The sequence below is a fragment of the Colias philodice genome, chromosome 9 (genome assembly GCF_061535455.1).
Source record: "Colias philodice isolate Cphi_HAF_F1 chromosome 9, ilColPhil1 Martin Lab GWU primary, whole genome shotgun sequence".
Classification (NCBI taxonomy): Eukaryota; Metazoa; Arthropoda; class Insecta; order Lepidoptera; family Pieridae; genus Colias; species Colias philodice.
The window spans coordinates 3296154-3317402 of record NC_143094.1 but is presented as its reverse complement, the minus strand read 5'-3'; the positions used below and the strand labels follow the sequence as shown (position 1 = coordinate 3317402).

Below are 21249 nucleotides of genomic sequence, written 5' to 3'. Positions count from 1 at the left end.
GTGCGGTACAGTTCAAGGAAGTATGGCGGTATAATGCTATCATAAATGATTGTTTTCGCATTTTACAAGAAACGAGTAAAAATATAGAAGGTGAAATATTATATTACTTCGTTATAATAAAAAGTAAAGTTCCGTAAGAGATTTAAAATGCGTGTTTCACTTATTTATTTTAATCGGTGACGAGGAGCTAAATCTATTCCCACTTGAACTTTAACTTACCAACACTTACTTAGATAATAATTATAGGTCAATGCTTGGTCAATGTATATAAAATAAAAATACCGACTTCTCAAATCTCATTGCCAGCTAAAAGAAAGTAAAACAAGAGCTTGCTTTCAATTGGCATATGCAATAAAAAGAGTAAAATCCAAGCAAGTGGGCACTCGAAAACAATTATACCTACAGCGACTCGTGAACTCAAAAAACCATCCGGAATAGGGAAAAGTAAAATGTCGGACAGTAAAATTACTTATAGTGCACAAGCTAGTATTTAGATTAATTGCGTGCCATACCGGACCGTAAAAAATCGGAATGCCGGACCGTAAAATTCCTTGTAGTGGACAAACGCCCTAAGGGCGCTTGTGCACTACAAGGAATTTTACTGTCCGGCATTCCGATTTTTTTACGGTCCGGTGTGGCATGAAAAAACCGATGAATTGCTTGTGCACCTGTCCGTCTTTACTCGGATCAGTGCGGTACAGTTCAAGGAAGTTTGGCGGTATAATGCTATCATAAATGATTGTTTTTGCATTTTACAAGAAACGAGTAAAAAATATAGAAGGTGAAATATTATATTATTTCGTTATAATAAAAAGTAAAGTTCCGTAAGAGATTTAAAATGCGTGTTTCACTTATTTATTTTAATCGGTGACGAGGAACTAAAGCTATTCCCACTTGAACTTTAACTTACCAACACTTACTTAGATAATAATTATAGGTCAATGCTTGGTCAATGTATATAAAATAAGTAATAACAATACCAACTTCTCAAATCTCATTGCCAACTAAAAGAAAGTAAAACAAGAGCTTGCTTTCAATTGGCATATGCAGTAAAACAGTAAAATCCAAGCAAGTGGGCATTCGAAAACAATTATACCTACAGCGACTCGTAGACACAAAAAACCATCCGGAATAGGGAAAAGTAAAATGTCGGACAGTAAAATTACGTATAGTGCACAAGCTAGTATATAGATTAATGGCGTGCCATACCGGACCGTAAAAAATCGGAATGCCGGACCGTAAAATTCCTTGTAGTGGACAAACGCCCTTAGGGCGTTTGTCCACTACAAGGAATTTTCCGGATGGTTTTTTGTGTCTACGAGTCGCTGTAGGTATAATTGTTTTCGAATGCCCACTTGCTTGGATTTTACTGTTTTTACTGCATATGCCAATTAAAAGCAAGCTCTTGTTTTACTTTCTTTTAGTTGGCAATGAGATTTGAGAAGTCGGTATTGTTATTTTATATACATTGACCAAGCATTGACCTATAATTATTATCTAAGTAAGTGTTGGTAAGTTAAAGTTCAAGTGGGAATAGCTTTAGCTCCTCGTCACCGATTAAAATAAATAAGTGAAACACGCATTTTAAATCTCTTACGGAACTTTACTTTTTATTATAACGAAGTATGTAATATAATATTTCACCTTCTATATTTTTTACTCGTTTCTTGTAAAATGCAAAAACAATCATTTATGATAGCATTATACCGCCAAACTTCCTTGAACTGCACCGCACTGATCCGAGTAAAGACGGACAGGTGCACAAGCAATTCATCGGTTTTTTCATGCCACACCGGACCGTAAAAAATCGGAATGCCGGACAGTAAAATTCCTTGTAGTGCACAAGCGCCCTTACTCGCTTTTTTGATACGATAATTTCATAGTAACTAAAACTCTAATAAGGTCGTTTAAACAAAAGTACGGCCGTTGTTCAAATCAAATCTTTCCTGTTAATCTTATACTAGCCTCGGCTTCGCCCGAGTTGATAACTTTTATTATGATAAAATGTTGATTCCTTAGGTTACTTTGTTCCAATAATAAAGATAGGGACCTCATTTTTTTACTAGGGGATGATGTAGCTTTCTCAGGGTAAAACTATTTAAAAACTAAGAAATCGTAACATAAAAAACAAATATTTCCTCGTTATACATAATATTAGCACAGATATTAGTTTAGCTTCATATACCTACAAAATTCTCGTGGCACTGTGTTGGCACACTCATTGGAAAGGTGATCGATTTTTATGAAAATATATTAGCATGTATGAACACATAAGAGAAAGAAAAGTAACTGGTAGAACAATGTTTGCGGGGTCATTAAGGAGGCATTAATATCCTACATATTTTGTTTCAATAAAAGACAAATGAAATTATTCATATTTTATCTTCTCAAATCATTATTTTTACCTACAAAGTTAGTGAAGAATATAACATGTAAATAAATAATTTGCCAAAAAGTCACAAGATCTAATATCTCTACCATAGCTGTGTCCTGCTCTTGCTCACATGAAACATCAATGTTGATGCATGGTTATATTATTGCAATAACTAATCCATTGCAAAGCGAATGGGTAACATTTTATTAGTAAGACCGTTAGTCTATTTTTAATTTATAACTTAATAAATTAATCGAAGGTTAATATTTCGTTGAACATCAACTAATACAAAGCATGTACTTTTTTCATAGATCAATGATTTACTATCATATTATACCTGAGGTAGCGTTTAGCTACTATTATGTATTCTGTGTCTGAGGTGTCAAAGAGACAAGGGGGTAAATAAAACGATTGTATATACTTAACCGTATGATTTATTTTTTCATTTTTGGTAAATTAAAAATAAAGTTTTCATAAATCCACAAACATGCATAAACCAAGATTCATACAGGTAAGGATGAAATAAATAATATTGTGAGTTCCATTTCAAAATGACATTATTATTGTGTTACTTAACATAACTGCACTAAATACTAATTATCGCTTAACCCCAAGGTGGAACAGTAATCTTGGAAAGCTTATAACTAAAATTTTCGTCTATGCGCTTGCGGTACACCAAATGCTGGAACAAAAAAAAACAAATTTTAGTATGATGAAAACATTTGAGTTAAAATAAATGTATATCAAAAAAATATTGTAACTTACCTGTTATATTGGTATAAAATGTTTTTCAGCGCGACACAATCCGCTAGCTTACGATTTCTGAAAAATAAAAACGAAATATTATTTAAGATCCAATTTAAATGTTAATTTCCAGGGACGACACTGAAGTTAAGCCATAAAGTACCAAGTTCAAACATCCATCTATTCTTACAAACTTTCGCATCACACATCAATATACGTATTATATTCAACTCACATTAGAAGAGGGCGTGGCAGGTTGTCCGGGCACAGAGTACTGCGGCCGGAAGTTGGTGAAGTTGGCCGCAGCCGCCGCTGCCGAGAAGCCCGGCAATGTGCCCGACTGGAACCCGCCCGGGAACTGCGCCATTTGACCTGCACACACACATGTTACAATTAGACAACACAATTATTAAAAACGCACAGTTATTTTTATACATTCTTTCACCTTTTTCGCCGGGTTGCGAACGGCGTGTCATCAGCGACCGATAGGAAGATCGTGACAAAGCGTTGACAACACACCGTATAAACTATGGACGTATTACGCGCACGTACTTGTTACGCGCCAACACACAGCAGCGATCACGGGGTTACCAGATATTGAACATTTAACTTCATTACCAATGTTTTTAAAATCATGTACATTCCAGTGATCACAGTACACCTTTCGTTGACCTTACAAACTTTTAAACATCTATAAACTATTTGATATTTAGTTTTACAGCATTCAAATGCTGTATAAATGAGATTTTCTTTATACACTAGAAAAAGTCGATCACGAGGCGGATTTCAAACCCGAGTCTTTCTTCCATTCCACGGCGACGCCTAGCCTAGCCATCCGTTAAATTTAGTTTAAAATAATTTTTAAGCTATTGCATAGCTTCTATCGCGGGCCTTGAGCGCGGGGACCGAATCCAGAAATTCCGTAACGAAAAACCTCACGCTGCCCACTCCGACGGGCGCGGAGGTGTGGCTTGAAGGCATGCAATAGCTTTACCGCGGCAGTCCCCGAGTGCCACACGTCTTTTTTTTTCTATATAATAGTATAGTACAGTATTGGCGTACCGGCGGGCACGGGGTTGCCGGCGGTGGCCGCGAGGCGCGACAGGATGGACCGCTCGGACATCTGCAGGCGCTGCGCCACCGGCGGGATGCGCGCCAGCGTCGCCGGCAGCCGCGACACGTCCGACTTCATGTCCGACAGCAGCTCCTCCAGCTGGTTCAGCACCTGCAATATATACATCATACCAAGTCAAAACAAATGTGCATCAAACTACAAAAAAGCGTATGTGCCGAGAACACGTGTCAGAAGTGAAATTTCTTTAGTAAGATTCAAAGATACCAAAATCTTCGCTTTATTCCATGACGTGACGGTATTGCAATGATGCGACCTTGAAATTTTACTATCAACGCGCCTAAAGAAGTTTCAATTAAAAGTAAAGGACAAAACAGACAACTTAATCCTAAAGTGTTTTTGTGAAAACGCAAGGTGCGTTTTATGCGTTTTTTACGGACAATCAGGCAACAGATACAAAAATAAGGAACTTCGTTCATAAAATCGGTTAACTCATGAATTTTATTGCAAAACAAGACGTGGATATATTATACGCCAATACATTAGTTACTTGTATTCATACTCTCTACAAATAAAAAAAAAACAAACAACATCATGTATAACATCGACGCACCTTATGCAGCACCGCGTTGGCCGGCTTGTTGCCCGCGAGCGACTCCTTGCTGAGGTGCTGGTGCGACTCCGCGAGACACTCCACCTCCGCGAAGCGCGCGTTCAGCGACATCGCCGGGTGGTTCGGGTCCTGCGTCAGGTTCAGGTACGCGGCGCGACGGAGCTGCTCCTCGATCACTAGCGCTTGCTCGAGGAGCTGCAAAATGTCATTTTGGTTATTGAAGTGAAAACTTCTTTAGCGGCGTTGAGCACTTTTTCTGTAATAGGTATAAAATCTTAAACTCGCGTCAGGACACGTGACCTGATCGAAAAAGCGTAAGACGGATACCATTCCAAAATATCAAACATGCTCAACGTTAATAATCAAGTTTTCACTTCTGCCGACACTCCCGCAGTGCAACCCGTCTTTTTTTTAATGTACACTCGGTACTGAAAATTCCATTATCTATACTGATGTGTTTGAGTGGAACTCTGAAACTATTGTTTTTGGATATTGAAGTGAACAACAATGTACATTAGTTGCCCAAATTATACTAATATAAGATTTTGTCTGAATAAGCTACAGATAATATAGGCTATGCGAAAAAAAAGCATTAGTTAACGAAGAGAGCTATCGACACCGATAATATTGTTATAAAACAAGGATAAATAAACAGTTGTTAAAAGAAGATATTATGGTATCATTTTGATTACAAAAGAAGATCTATGTTATCAACTAATAAGATACATTTGTTTAAATTACCTTAAATCGCCTCGCCAGGAACTTATTCTTAATCTCAAGGAAGTTGCCCTTGCCGACGTCCATCTTGAACGGCTCATTGATGATCGCGAACCGCAGGTCATTCTGAATGTCTTGCCATCTACCGTAGCCGTGCGTCACGATACCAGCCAGCAACCAGTAGTCGTGCCGCCTGTGCCAGATCTCGTACTCTCTACCAGGTGCCGCTGCTCTTTCCTCATTCAGCCACAACGTATGCAGTTCTGTAAAACCACCGTCAGCGATGTTGAACATGAACTTGCGGCGTTCAACCTTGAGATCCTCCTCCTCCTTGACGAGCACCACGTCGTCGTCGTCCTCATCTTTCTTATCTTCTTTCGGCTTCTCAGAAGCCTCAGACTCAGCTTTCTCACTCTTTACGTCATCCTTTTTGTCATCTTCCTTTTCTGGTTTCTCCTCTTTCTCTTCTACTTTCTTTTCTTCAGGTTTTTCTTCCTCTTTAGGCGATTCCTCGTCGACGGACATACGACGCTCCTCCTTAACTTCTTCTTTATCTACCTTAGTTTCCTTCTCTTCCGGTTTGATATCCTCTTTGATGTCGCTCGTGTCCATCGGCTCGTCCTTATCTTTGCTGTCTTTTGAATCAGACTTGTCATCTTTCGTCTCTTCTTTCTCGTCCTTTTCTGAGCCACCCGGTGTAGGGGCTTGTCCTGAGACTTGTGTTGCTTGTGTGGGGGCAGGCGAAGGGGCAGCCGAAGTGATAGGCGTGGCGGTAGATGGCGCGGGGCTTGGAGCCGCACTTTCCGCTCCCGCAATCTTTACTGGTTCTACTGGTTTTCGAACCAATTCTGGCATGCTGTAATAGCCATTAATATGTTCGAACTCCTGAACTTTCTTTCTAATCAGACTCATAACACCAATCCTCGTCAGTACGTGTTGGCGAGATAGACCTTCTCTGGGAACACCATCTGCGAATGTTTCCGCGTTATCTGCGCCCGGTTCACAGAGATGCCTCATGAACAACGACACGTAGGCTTTGAAATTTCGTTCTGACTTGCCTCTTAAATCTCTAACTAACCATTGCGAATTAAAGGCATCTTGTGGCGGCATACCATATCGCATGATCGCGTTAAGGAATGATTTTCTTTGTCTAGCGTTGAATCCGAGGACTTCCATGTTGCCTCCGACTCTGGCAAGTAAAGGTGGTAGAGGTCTGTCTCTTTCCTCTCGCCTTTCCAGTCGTCTCTTGCTTCTGCGGCTAAGAAGATCACCATTATCGTTCTTTTCATCGAAGTCATCGTCTTCTTTGTCATCTTCACTTCCCTGTGAGAAGTCAGAGTTGTAATCGGATCCATTTTCTTGCCATGTCGAGTCTTCCCTGTTTTCAGTTTGCGCAACACTGCCGTCATTATAATTAACCTGCTTACGAACTCGTTTACCTTTTCCGAGTGTTCTAGCCTGGTCTTCTTGGTGTTGTTCATAATGATGTCTGAGCAGTTTGATCCAGTAAGCGGGGTCAGTATTTTCAGCTTCTTGTTTAATAATCTCAGTATCAACTTCCTCTTCCCCATCGCCTTCCTTTGTTGAATAACTTGCCACTTTGAAGGAGCTAAGATATTCATTAGCCCAGGATTCTTTCTGTTCAATACCTTCTTTCGATCTATCGAGTAGTTCAGCAACAGCTTTGTCATCATAATGAATAGCTTCTTCTTTGCCTTCCTCTTCCTTGAACAATTCTTCTGTACCAAACCTTAAAATATCATCCAATTCTTGCTTCGTAAAGTTAGCGCCTTTTCCACCCATACCAGGACGTACAACCAAGTGAGTCAACATCATCTTCCTTTTAGCTACTTGCGTTACTCTTTCTTCAACACTGTTACGTGTCACAAATCGATAGATCATGACTTTATTAGCTTGACCGATACGATGAGCTCGAGAGAAGGCCTGGATATCGTTGTGAGGGTTCCAATCTGAATCGTATATAATAACAGTATCGGCTGTGGCTAAGTTAATACCTAAACCACCAGCTCTGGTCGAGAGCAGAAACACAAACTGCTGAGCGCCGGGTGCATTGAACCTATCGATAGCTTCTTGACGAATTGTTCCCGTAATACCACCGTCAATCCTTTCGTATTTATATCCTTCGCCTTCCAAGAAATCTTCCAAAATATCCAACATTTTTGTCATCTGTGAGAAAATTAGAACTCTGTGGCCTTGCTCTTTCAGTTGTTTCAACATCTTGGACATGAGCACAAGTTTTCCTGAAGCCTTAACTAATGCCTGAGTGTCGTAATTACCGTGAGGACCTAATGGAGCTTCTTCAGCGGCGACAGGGAACAGATAGGGATGGTTACAACATTTCTTCAAATCCATCATCACGTTAAGAAGAGAAACTGTTTGACCTCCGCTCTTCGGATTCAACGCCTCATAATTCCTCGTCAAAATGTACTTATAGTATTTCTTTTGCATTGGAGATAATTCCACACGCACAATAAACTCCGATTTTGCAGGCATGTTTTTGAGTACGTCGGCTTTGAGACGACGCAACATGTGCGGTCCGAGCATTTCGTGAAGCCTCTTTACTTGTTCCTCCTTTGACACGTCGGCAAACTCGTTTTGGAATGCAGCTAAGTCATTAAATTTATCTTTGTTCAAGAAGTTGAGGAGATGGAAAAGTTCCTCCAAGTTATTTTGCAATGGAGTACCAGTCAACAGTAACTTATAATTAATGTGATAGCCAGCCAAAAGCCTGAAGAATTTGGACTGATTACTCTTTAACCTATGAGCTTCGTCTACGACAAGAACGGCCCAATCGATTGAACCGAGGCAAGTGGAATCAATTGAGATCAATTCGTATGAAGTTAGTAGAACATTGAATTTGACTTGTGACTTTATCTTTGATGGTCGGCCGCCTCTGTTAGCACCATCGTCGAAAGTAAGCTCATTCTCTCGAATAACTGCTCGAGAATCTTTATCCCCCACATAGGTAATACAATACAAGTCTGGCGCCCACAATTCAAACTCTCTCTCCCAATTGATGATAGTGGACAGAGGTACAGAAACTAAGAATGGTCCCTTGCAATGACCTTCCTTAAATAAGGAGTACAAAAACGTAACTGTCTGTATAGTTTTTCCGAGACCCATCTCATCGGCCAGGATGGTATCGATTCCTTGTCCCCAGGAATACCGCAACCAGTTCAACCCTTCCAACTGGTACGGATGCAGCTGCATTCCCGTCTCGTAGACAAATGGTGGCTGGTCTTCGTACTTCTTATTCAAGTTAGTAGTCGGCCGGTCAGGAGGGGGGTTGTATTTTTTGTAACCCTTCCCTTGAACGCCGCTGCTATTTTCGTCATCGTCGGTATTGTCCTTATTCTTACTCTTGCGTCCAGCTTTCTTGCCTTTGCTTCCTTTCGTCTTGCCTTCTGATGTTATACAAGCGCGCATGTCCTGCAAAAAGCAATTTCAATGATAAAAATAACTTTAAGTTACATAAAACCAAACATAATTATTTATCAGCATTTTTCATTCATACCTGATAATATTCTATGGCGTTTTTCAATCCTGCTATATCTGCATGTTCAGATTCCCATGTAGCTTGGTCGTAGGAAAGATCACGCCACTTGACCAAAAAGTATGTTGTCCCATCCCGAGAAGTACGATGATTTATAACTCGGTGAACTATCAGCCATTCTGGTTTTACACCATACCTGTTATAATAATGTTTACTTGTTATAATGTTTACTTTTACTAAATGATAAATTGGCAAAAAATCGGTTTGGCCAGTTCAAATTTCGCTTCCAAATCTAACGTTAAAAGTAATTCAATCCTAGCATTCATTACTTTATAGTTTATTCATAAACCGACTTTTTTTAACTAAGCTAGGTGGTCAATATCGCAAAACAAATCCAACCTTCTTCCAATGAAGTAAAGCTCGACTTGCAAGGGAATTTCCCATGTAAATCTTGTCTCTGACTGTTGTTAAACAGTTTTATAGTGACATCTTTGCAATCGTGCACATAGGGCGGCCGTATACGGACCGCTTTAAGCAGTTGAGACCGACGGCTTGAAGCCGCGACCGCGCGGTGAACTATAGACATTCATTCACTGCCGTACACGGACTTTATTTATTGGAAAACAAAATTCGACTCGAGCAGTCGCGACTGCTTCAAGCCGTCAAATGCGCGGTTTGTAGCGACAGCACGAGCAGTCCACGACCGACCGCTCGAGCAGTCCGTGTACGTCGCTCAGCCGTTTACTGCTCGAGCAGTCCGTGTACGTCGCTTAGCCGTTTACTGCTCGAGCAGTCCGTGTACGTTGCTTAGCCGTTTACTGCTCGAGCAGTCCGTGTACGTCGCTTAGCCGTTTACTGCTCGAGCAGTCCGTGTACATCGCTTAGCCGTTTACTGCTCGAGCAGTCCGTGTACATCGCTTAGCCGTTTACTGCTCGAGCAGTCCGTGTACGTCGCTTAGCCGTTTACTGCTCGAGCAGTCCGTGTACGGCCGGGCACACAGAAGGTACATATTGTATGCTCATGATGTACGGTAGACTCACTTGTAGTACTTCTCCTCGAGCATCTTCTCGTCGGGGTCGTGGTGCGCGTGCTTGCTGTACCGCCTGCGGCCCTCGCGCTCCTCCTCCGCCTCCAGCTTGGGCGGCTCCTCCGGGTCCGACTTGCGCATGTAGTACCGGTACATCAGCGGGTGGAACACGTCCAGCTGCAATGTGGTAGTCTTTAGTGGATGTTTTCAATGGGAAAGTGGATCGTGCTAAACAAGTACAGATTGCTGCTTAGCAATAAGGTCGCCTCTTGTACAAACTATGCATTTCTTTTGTATTCATTTTATTTTTGTCATAAGTCAGTTTATGCAATAAAGTGTTATAAATAAATAAGTACGAGTTTCGAGTGGTAAAGTGGTTTCATAGTACGAGTTTCTGGTGGTAAAGTGATGTTTAGTACAAGTTTCGAGTAGAAAAGTGATGTTTAGCGCGAGTTTCGAGCGGTACAGTGATATTTACACGTGTAAATATTTAGTACAAGTTTTTAGGATGAAAGTGATAAAAAGTAATTTTAACAAAAAACATTACTGAATTAGAAGAAACATTACTTGAATAGATTTTTACAAACCTGTAACTCAGATATCCAGCTACAATGCCAATACGATCGTTCATGCCATTTCACAAAGAATTCTCTGGTCCTTGGGCATTTTGACTTGCCGCTCGACTCCTTCCATCGCCATGTGAGAATTTTCGCCACTTTTCCGTCCATAGGTGGACACTGTAAAATTAAAATTGTTGTACAAATGTTTCAAAAGAGTAAATTTTAATAATTTAACTGAATAATGCACAAAATAGAATGAAATAAGTTTTTTTTTAATTTTTATTTTAATCTGACAAAGAAAACATAAAACAAAATAATAAACTCACACTACATCTAGGACATTTCCACTCCCCATCTGGCACTTCTTCCAACGGCGGATTCAAACAGAAGCGATGGTATGCAGACGGACATGAGTCGCAGCATAACAACTCGCCGCCGTCTTTGCAAATTCTGAAAAAAAAAACACGTTAAATAATGTTGTATTGTATTGTAGTGTATACACGTTAAATAATGTTGTATTGTATTGTATGTAGTTGTATTGTAGTGACACCTCGCTCTGAATGGTGCAAGCGTAATGTTTTTGCTACAGAGCATATATACAACTTTCCGGCATCATTCATCGGGGCCTTAACGGTCGGCCAGTCGAGCAGACTGGTTGAGGATCCTTTTACGATGGAGAAATTCCACCTTCCTTCATCCACATTACACAATCATAGTAACAAAATGGACGATCGAATTGATTGACGGCTGTTATTGCTCCTGTGCGAACGGCAAACATTATTTTTACGTAAGAGCCACAGAGATAGGTTACTAAGTCAATTTACAAAATTCTTCGTGGTTCGCAACTGTAGTATAGTCATGATAGGGCACATGAAAAAGCTACATACATCTTAATATATATAAATCTCGTGTCACAATGTTTGTCCTCATTGGACTTCTAAACCACTTAACCAATTATAATAAAATTTGCACACCATGTGCAGTTCGATCCAACTTGAGAGATATGATAGGTTTTATCCCGGAATTCCCACGGGAAAGGGAACTATGCGGGGTTTTCTCTGAAAACGCGGGCGAAGCCGCGGGCGGAAAGCTAGTATAATTATAGTTCACACTACCCGTCTCCGCACTCACCTACAAAACTCCTGGTGCTCATCGTCGTCGTCCTGGTCCTGGTTCCCCTCGGCCTCGCAGTGCGGACACGACCAGCGGCCCTCGGGCGTCTCCTCCAGCTCGGGCTCCAGGCACACCAGGTGGTAGGCGCGCGGGCACGTGTCGCACAGGATTATCTCGCCGCCTTGTTGGCACACCTGGCGCAGATCAATATAAATTTATAAAATATTCGATCACGAGGCGGGACTCGAACCCGCCCGCTTTCATATTGGTTGAAATGGTTGTTAATCATCTCGTAAGATGGCGCGCGGTGTGTCCCTTCAGACACATAAAACTGAAAGAATAGAATAAATTCGATCGCTCTGGCGGGTCACGAGTGGCTGAGTTGGTCAGGCGTCCGCCCCGGAATGGCGCGAAAGGATGCGGGTTCGAGTCCCGCCTCGTGATCGAATTTTTTCTATTCTTTATAAATTTATATTTATAAAGCATTTGAATGCCATAAAACTAAAAATATAAATTTGACGCAGATAATTTAGTTATTACGATGGTTTGGACCGCTTCCATCACAAGCTATAATATTTCCGAGATAGCCTATTTGCTTCACCATTAATAACAAACGTGAAAAACACATTAATAACAATAAATTCCATTTAGGTGCATAGTAAATTGAACTTTAATTCATCCGAATAAGGTTGAATTTGTTTTGACTAGGATAAGCAAATGGAACATATCCAGAAATGTTGAAATCTAACATTAATCTATGATAATGTATCTTGAGGAAGAGTGTTATTTTTAAATTATGGAATTAATTTCTGTTATTTTCCAATGCCCAAAATATTCAACATAATATGCCATTTTAAAAGAAAATTATAAATGAAATGAAATGAATATGGTCAGAATTGTGTTTACAAAGTTTATTTTAAACCCTTTATTTTACGTCCGCACAAGTCGCCAAAAAGAATAGATAACATGAATTATAAAAAACTAGCTCACCGCTCGCCCGCTTTGACTTAAACCTAAAAAATTATATACTAAAACCTTCCTCTTGAATCACTCTATCTATTTAAAAAAACCGCATCAAAATCCGTTGCGTAGTTTGAAAGATTTAAGCATACAAAGGGACATAGGGACAGAGAAAGTGACTTTGTTTTATACTATGTAGTGATAATGGTATTTCCAACTCACCTCACAATAGTCCTGGTGCTCTTGCTCCCCTTCAGTGCCATCGGGGAACTTATTTGTTGTTTTCATTTTCTTCTTCTTCTTGCTCTTGTTGCCGATTTTCGTCTTAGCTTTCTTTTTGGGTTGTGGCTAAAAAATAAAATTACATTATAAATTAACAATAAAATTATAATGCATATAATTTTCAAGGGCAACCTCAAGAAAATCATCAATTCATGCTAATATTATAAATGCGAAAGTAACTCTGTCTGTCTGTCTGTTACTCAATCACGCCTAAACTACTGAACCAATATGCATGAAATTTGGTATGGAGATATTTTGATACCCGAGAAAGGACATAGGCTACTTTTTATTGCGAAATATGTACCACGGGCGAAGCCGGGGCGGACCTCTAGTATCAAATAAATTAGTTCTAGAAGTGATTTCTTCTAATTATTTATAACTTCAGCCTGTTTTTTTCACATAATGATCCATTAACAATAGCTTCTTAAGTCATTATTTTTAATTGCAATTACATTACACACAACTTCAACAAATAAAAATTCAATATTCTTTAACATAAGTTATTTTTTCTTACCGGTAGATTAGGATCTTCCTCCTTTACTGGAGCTCCTGGTTCGTCCGCGGCGGCGGCCGGTTTGGTCTCTTCGGCCTCCGCCAACATTTGTTCAAACTCTGCATCTGAATCCGAGTTCGCACCAGCGCTACCTTCTTGATCTTCCTCCTGTATAAGATATATTGCATTATTTATTAGACTCTTATTAAACACATGCTTAGCTCACTAAGGAATAGTGTGATAAACTTATGAATATTGGCCAAGTATTATATTAGCAGTAGTGGCTACTGGGGAAAGAATAATTGAGTTTATTAAGTTAGTAGAAATCATATAAAAATAGTTTGCTATTTAATTTGGTCATGATATCACGCGTACAAAGCTGGACCGACGTAACTTATTCTGTTTTAGTTGTGTTTATCCTCAAAAGAATAATGAAATGACTGAAAAACCTGCGCCAAATTTTACACAAACATGAAAACTTATAATATAATAATAATATAGCCTTTTGTTCCTAAACATAGGGTTACAAGAGGTCCCTAAGTTCAGTGTGGCTTTTGGCATAGGCCTCCTCCAATTCTTTCTAATGTAACCTGTCCCTTGCTACTCTCATCCAAAATGGTCCCGCAGTCTGTTTCAAGTCATCTTCCCATCTTCTGACTTGGCATATGAAAACTTACCGACTATTTAAAGTTCAAAGACAACTTTGGATCAGTTAGTACTCAATAGAACCATAATTAATTGCGACATAAACTCACACTGCTAGTCCGCTTCCTCTTACTAAACTTGATCTTCAGCGTGGGCACTTTAGGCTTCCTGCCCGGTTTGCCCCGCGGCGTGGAACTCGTTCCGTGTTTGGGCTTGCGGCCACGTTTACGAGGCGCCGGCGTGCCTTCATCACTGATACCTTCATCGTCTTCTTCCTCTGGCTCGTCTATTGAGTCCTCGATCTGTGGAGGGAATGTTAATATAAATACGGGATGTGCCGCCGTCCCGTTATCTTAATATATATAAATCTCGTGTCACAATGTTTGTCCTCAATGGACTCCTAAACCACTTAACCGATTATAATAAAATTCGCACAGCATGTGCACTTCGATCCAACTTGAGAGATAGGATAGTTTAAACATGTAGGTACCACCGGCGGAGCCGAGGCGGACCACTAGTAATATTATAAATGGAAAAGCCTGTCTATCTGAGTATGAAGCGTTCATTTCTTTTACTCTATCTTTGCATGTATTACAACCTGGATAAGTTATAAATGTGTAAATAATATTTTTTGCAACGATTTTGCTATTACTTCTTATTGCTACTTTCATTGAAAATGATATAATGAAGTAGGAAAATTTAAAATGAATTAAGACTTTTTCCTTATATCTATTTAGTATTTACCTTATTTTCTTTTGGCGGCCTACCACCTCGTTTAGGCGCGTAATCTGACGCAGTCGAAGTATTTGTGTTTTCTTCTGAGCCGCCAATGTTCTGATTGTTGCCGCCATCGAGATGCGGATTTGTTTCACAGAAAAGCCGCCATTTTGCCGCTACCAACATCATCAATTTTGACACTGGTACCTGTTCCAAGGAAAATATAACTGAGCTATGAAAATGCTTTTTTTTAACTAAATGTTAAGCATATTTAAAACACTTTTATAAATAAGGATTGTCCCAAATAACTTCTGCGATAGGTTTGAAAGGTTTCACTTCTAAATAAAAACAAAAAATATATAAAAAATTTGATGTCCAACAAAATGTACTCAATAAAATTAAAACATAGAGTTACCTTTGGGTTTTCTTTAACAATAAACGGTCGCACATGTTGCTGAAACAGTTTGTAACTAGTCAAATTCTCGAGGTCTGCATCTGTGTACTGAATGTCCACATCTGTGAGACCAAATGAGGAGCACACCTCTTCCACTGTTGGCATACCTGTTAAAGATAAACAAAGTTAAAAATGGAAAAGAAAATAGTTCTGAGAGATTCAAACCACAGTATTTAGCTTCACTATGTCTTGAACCACTAGTTAACTCAAAAATCATTTTATTGACAACAGTATAAAAAAAATAAAAAAAAATTAGTGTTTAGTAATAATTTCTAATAATTTATAATAAAACTATAAAATCTGTTTTATGTATGTCTTCTTAAATGTATCTGCTATCAAGCTGAATTACCATTTCAAATGACAATGAATGAAATGCACTACAGCTTTTTATTATCATTACACATCCATTTTTATCTTCTACTGTTTTATTATGTTTAATTTCTCACAATATTATGATAAACAATGCCTTTATTTCTTATCTCATTGAATTTAATAAAATATTGGCAGACAGAATACAATGATAAATGATATAGAATGCAATGATAGCAATTACTATATTGTTTTACAACTTCAAAATTTCAATAATCCATCCTATTAAGGATAATACATCAAGTTTTTGATATAGAGCATAATATCTTGCAGATCTCTAATTTAGTTCATCATATTCTAATACTATAAATATCACATTTTGTTTGTTTCATTTTAAATTTTGTGTTGACTAAAATATCAATACCATCACGTCATGGAGTAAGGCGACGATTTTGGTAACTTTGAATCTTGTCAATGAAGTTTTTTTTCAAGCAATTTACCAGATCCTGAATCTGAAGGCACTGGATTGGATGTATTGTGTTTGCTGCCGCGGCCCTTACGAGACTTCTTGCTGGACGAAACAGCGCTCAGTGCATAATCGCTGTCACCCTCCGCCTCAACCTCCAGACCAAAGTCGTCATCCTATCGAGAAAATATTATTTAATTATCATATCTTACTTGTCCATCTTGAAACTGTATGTTTAGTTTTTGTAAGCTGCATGTACTGTTTTGTGATTAAACATCACTTACATACATAAACAAAGTTAGAAATGAATGTCTGATAACTTTTAAGATGTAGATGATCAACAAGTTTCAATGAATAAATTATAACAATACAAAGTTACTTATTATTTGTACAGATAAGATAAAATAATTCAGTCATTTTGAAAAAAGGAATAACATCTGAGCAAGCTGAGTTTTATTTGTTTTTATAATGATATACCTTTTGAATAGACAATATAACTAGAAGAATACGATTATGTAATATTTTCATTCCTAGTAAGTTAACAAAAATAAGCAATATTTTAACTTGTGACTCACTTCTTCGCTTTCATTCTTTCTCTTCTTTTTCTTCTTTCTGCCTTTCTTTTCTTCACCTCGGGCTTTTCTTTTCTTTCCTTTTTTCTTCTTTCTGCCGTCCTCTGGTGAGTAGTCGTCATCCTCCTATTCAAAACAAACAATTCATGTAGATATTTACACTATGGAAACAGTCACGTTATGTGTTTTGATTTTGGTAGCATCTGATTTTAATAAATATAATAAATCATATCACAACAGTTATAATTAATTAAAAGTATTGAAATTTGATTTTCAGCAAAAATTTCAGTTACAGTTTCAGTTCAGTTTACCTTTATAAATTAAACTTACTTTAGGTGGTACTTCATCACTTTCTGCAGAATTCTCGTTCTGACCCTCACCTTCCTCAACATCCTCGTCACCTGCAATCAATTTCAAATATTACCACCAGAATAACGAATGATGCTGACCACCTTGTCAAATGCTAGCACTTGGCTTATTTCCGCGACACATGCACATTTCCACCGGTAAGGTCACTAATCCCTTTGTTTGGCGGCGTCCATTTTGTTAAGTAGTAATGAGGGGATAATGCATGTTCTTTTCTGTCACAAACTGCCACATAAAAATATTTACAACCCAACCACAACAAATATACCACTGAAACACTTCATCACTCACGATTAATGCAGAGCAGTACTTTCAGGGGTTATATTTTGATCAAATTTATCACCAGCACGAAGATTTTTGAAATTTTAATTGCATACCGCAAGTAAACAGATGATACCGCTATTCACATTTTAACTATGACATGCTAGATCTGAAATTGGTCGTTTACCTGCAAAAGAACCGTCTACCTCTTCGTCCGATGCCATTTAGATCACAATTTAACACAACCTAAACGAGAAGAAAATTTTAAGTATAGAAAGGCAAAGGACGCGCAGTTTTTGCGACAAATGGTAATTAATTCAGAAATTGATGCCGCCGTCACTACGATGAACTAGCGTAGCATGAGAAGGCCGGATTTTATGTCTCGCTCTTGCAAGTCGTGCATGTATCGAAGAAAATAATAATGTTACCAGATCTATATACAAAATTTACCATAGTTTTTGTAAGGCATCTAAGCAAATGTTTGGAAATTTTTAATTATTCAAATTTTATAGTATTATCTCGTTAAATCAATCAAAACACATTTCAATACCTAAATATATTACTTATTCTGAGAAGAAAACGGTGTCTTTCTAAGAATTATACATCATTAATTCCTGTGAACATTGCGTCTACCTACGTATGAAGATAATATCTTTATTTTTTAATATAAATTTATGTTACAATATAGTACAGTATTATATATAACAATAATGAATAAATTGCCATTTCACTTTAACACACCAAATATTTAAAACGAATGAGTTTGAGAGTATTTTTTTGCAATAAATTGTTATTCAGTTAATTGTGGTAACATTAATTTGTTGGCACAGGGTAAAATCCTCAGAGGAATAAACCTATAGAGTACTTGTATCGAGCGTATACAATTTACATATATTTGTTTCTCTCTATCTAAAGAAAACGTCGTATGAAAGAATGAGATAGCTATAGACTACAAGCTACGTTTCAACATAGTCATGGCACCACTTTTACTATAGGTACGTATTTAGATAGATAGAAGGTGATAGTGATGGGATGTGCTTCCATCGATAAAATCGTGAATGCATTTTGCATTTACGGTTTCGTGAAATAATAAATAATAAAAAAAAAACAAAATTAATCATAAATTTCAGTTGAATACATTATTTGTTTAATCCTACGAATATAATAAATGCGAAATTATGCGAGAATGGATAACTTTCTCTTTCACTGCTGAACCGATTACAATGAAATTTTGTACATACACACATATGATAGGTTTTATACCGGAAATCCCACGTGAACGGGAACTGTGCGGGATTTTCTTTAGAAACGCGGGCGGAAAGCTAGTATATTTTAAAATAAATTTTAAAACTTGAAATGTAACTAATTTAAAATAAAGATCAATAAAGTTAAAGGAGTGAGGAGAAAGGCACAGTCAGCATGAATTTTAACAAGTTCATAAAAGGACAGTCTTAAAGAAAACATTTTCCTTACATCCTACTAATAAAGCGAAAGTTTGTGAGGATGGATGTTTGTTACTCTTTCACGCGAATACTAATAAACCGATTACAATGAAATTTGGAAAAATTACTTTTGATCCCGTAAATCCCACAGGAATGGGAACTATGCGGGTTTTTCTTTGAAAACGCATGTATATTAAGTATGTATTTCAATAGTAGTTTCTCATCTATGAGAACTGTCATTTAATCAACCGTTTAATTTTCACATAGTTACACATTTAAAGTACCTAAATGTGTAAAAAAATTCCAAATAAAAATTCACTCACACACAAATGTATTTATTATCTAAAGGAACAAAAAAAAAAACGTAAGCGTAAGATTGCACAATTCTTCTAGAGTATCCATCTTGATAACACGCAGGCTCGAAATGCAGTGAACACAATCTGGCAAATTTCGACGGCGTCCAATCTACACGTCTCATGTTTTATACCCATTTTTTATTTAGCTCTGGAAATCTAAAACAAAATGAATTTATTAATAATCTAAAAGAGAAACAACAAACTAAACAGATAAGTCAAATAAAACAACCACGTGGTATTTTTTATTTTCCTGCTGTAGAAAATTTACATCTATTATTTGCTACAACAACTACATATAAATCTGATATAAGAAACAAAATAAATAAATCAACGTTAATATGAAATAGATTTTTTGTCATAAATCGATAATATACGCTAGATGTGTTACAACACTACGGTGGTAAACAAAATGCCAAACGTGATAATATTGTGACATTTTTTAAAAATTATTTAATTCTTTTGTATTCCACAACCCCATAAAGTGGGTAAATGTTACAGTTACAACATAAACTTATAAAAAAGCGCTTGATAAAACCTTCAAATAGGGTTAGAACATAAATATTTATCAATTTGCTGAAAATCACTTACCGATGGAAAGATATTTCTTCGTTGTTTTCATCCAAAACTCCCATTCGACTAGTAATAGCCGGTAGCTAAACATACAATAGTCATTTTAGCACACTGACAAATAAAAAGAAACACTAAACACTTTATATTTTCTAAATATTTCGTTAAAAACACTTGACGCACCGAGACCTCCAGCTGGAAGGCAAACAAAACTTAGCCGGCGCGCTACGTTTGAAGACAGTGCAGATACTCTATCGCTATCTCAATCTGACTTATGCTGTTATTGACTAAGAGTAAGTAGATTAGAAAATATGTATTTTGTTCTGTCTCAATATAAGAACTCTATAGGTTTATTCCTCTGAGGTAAAATCGATCAATCCATAAAACAGATTATCCAAAATGTCAAATTCAAAACGGGAAAATCGATTCTGCGAATCGAATGAAAATGTATTATAATTAACAAGTCAATAACTGCGTTAAAAACAACCGACTTCAAACTTGCACTTGCAACATTTACAAATACAGACAAAAATGCTCATAAAATAAAAACTACTGGGCTTATCCGAATAAAATTTTTATGGGACCAATTCGACACCATCCCGCGTCGAACAAAAAAAGAATCACGTAAATCGGTTCAGAAACCACGGAGTAATCGGTGTACATACATAAAAAAAAAAAAACATACCGGCCGAATTGATAACCTCCTCCTTTTTTTGAAGTCGGTTAAAACATATAATATTTATCAGTAGGTGTTCTCAAAAAAGCCAGCAAAATTCACAAGAGCTTTCCTAATCTTAATTTACCTATAGACTTAAGTTGTAAACATGGGACACACTTGTGCTGTTTGAAATTGTAAATCGTCATCTCGACGTAATAACAAGATCTGACTTTTTATCATTACTTTTCTTACTTCTTATTCTTAGGCCGCGTTTCCATCTGCAAGAAAACTTCTGGAAGAAATGTCCGACAGTCTGTTCAGCAGCTTGCAAACTCTAAACCATGTAGCAAGTGCTGTCGCGACAGTTTGTCAAGCGTATATCTCGCAGCAAGCTGCAAGTATCGCCCGCACGGCTTTTGATTTTGTTTATTTGAAAATAATGAGTAAAATAATGACAAAGTCGTGAATGCTCTCGTGAAGAAACTATAATGTCAATAGGAAAATCCTATGGTGATGAGATCTTAAGATGGAATAAAGTGATTATTTTGATTTCTTTTTTTATATATTTGTTTTAATTGACCATCTTCCAGTTGTATTTCGCGTAGTAAATTATGTTAAGCATTCTCGCAACTTCACGTCTCCTAGAAATCCAGTCTCGAACCCAAATTGATCTTTTTTTCATTTTCGACACTTAAATTGTTAATATAGCTGCTACACGTGCGCATCTTGACGGCATTATTTCACAGAATAGAATAGAAAATTTTGACCGTATGATGTGCCGGGATAGGAAGTAATTCCTATCCCGGCACTCGTAAGACCTCGTGTGTAAATACCTCCGCGATAAGTTGCGATAGTATGATCCGCGAGCTTCTCGCAGGACATTTATTGCATAAATAAATTGCAGGACATACAAACGATATTACAAGGAACTCATGCAAGATTTCCGCGAGTTTACTTGCAGATGGA

General features: G+C 37.7%; 1 protein-coding gene across 2 annotated transcripts; it reads right to left on the bottom strand.

The window, feature by feature from the left end:
- Positions 1-2993: 2993 nt before the first annotated feature.
- Mi-2 (chromodomain-helicase-DNA-binding protein Mi-2 homolog) lies at positions 2994-17622 on the bottom strand. Of its 2 annotated transcripts, XM_089698971.1 has the most exons (20): positions 17448-17622; positions 16964-17034; positions 16637-16759; positions 16096-16237; positions 15248-15393; positions 14860-15039; positions 14226-14417; positions 13492-13638; positions 12918-13043; positions 11754-11929; positions 10949-11072; positions 10650-10799; positions 10076-10239; positions 9056-9230; positions 5545-8970; positions 4804-4998; positions 4181-4343; positions 3354-3490; positions 3140-3196; positions 2994-3056 (listed from the first exon to the last, which is right to left on the bottom strand). In XM_089698971.1, exons 1-19 carry the CDS (start codon positions 17482-17484, stop codon positions 3188-3190), a joined length of 5883 nt encoding a protein of 1960 aa, XP_089555097.1. In that variant the 5' UTR covers positions 17485-17622; the 3' UTR covers positions 2994-3056; positions 3140-3187. The 2 variants fall into 2 exon arrangements, with proteins under 2 accessions (XP_089555097.1, XP_089555098.1); XM_089698972.1 differs by lacking the exons at positions 2994-3056; positions 3140-3196 and having other exon boundaries at positions 3345-3490.
- Between the last annotated feature and the right edge of the window lie 3627 nt (positions 17623-21249).

Coding starts and splice junctions, on each gene's coding strand:
- Mi-2 (XM_089698971.1), bottom strand. CDS start 17,484: ATGGCATCGGACGAAGAGGTAGACGGTTCTTTTGCAG. Junction 10,800..10,948: donor GGAAATGTCCTAGATGTAGT/GTGAGTTTATTA, acceptor TTAATTTTACAG/TGTCCACCTATGGACGGAAA. Junction 8,971..9,055: donor ACGCCATAGAATATTATCAG/GTATGAATGAAA, acceptor TGCTTTTTGCAG/GACATGCGCGCTTGTATAAC.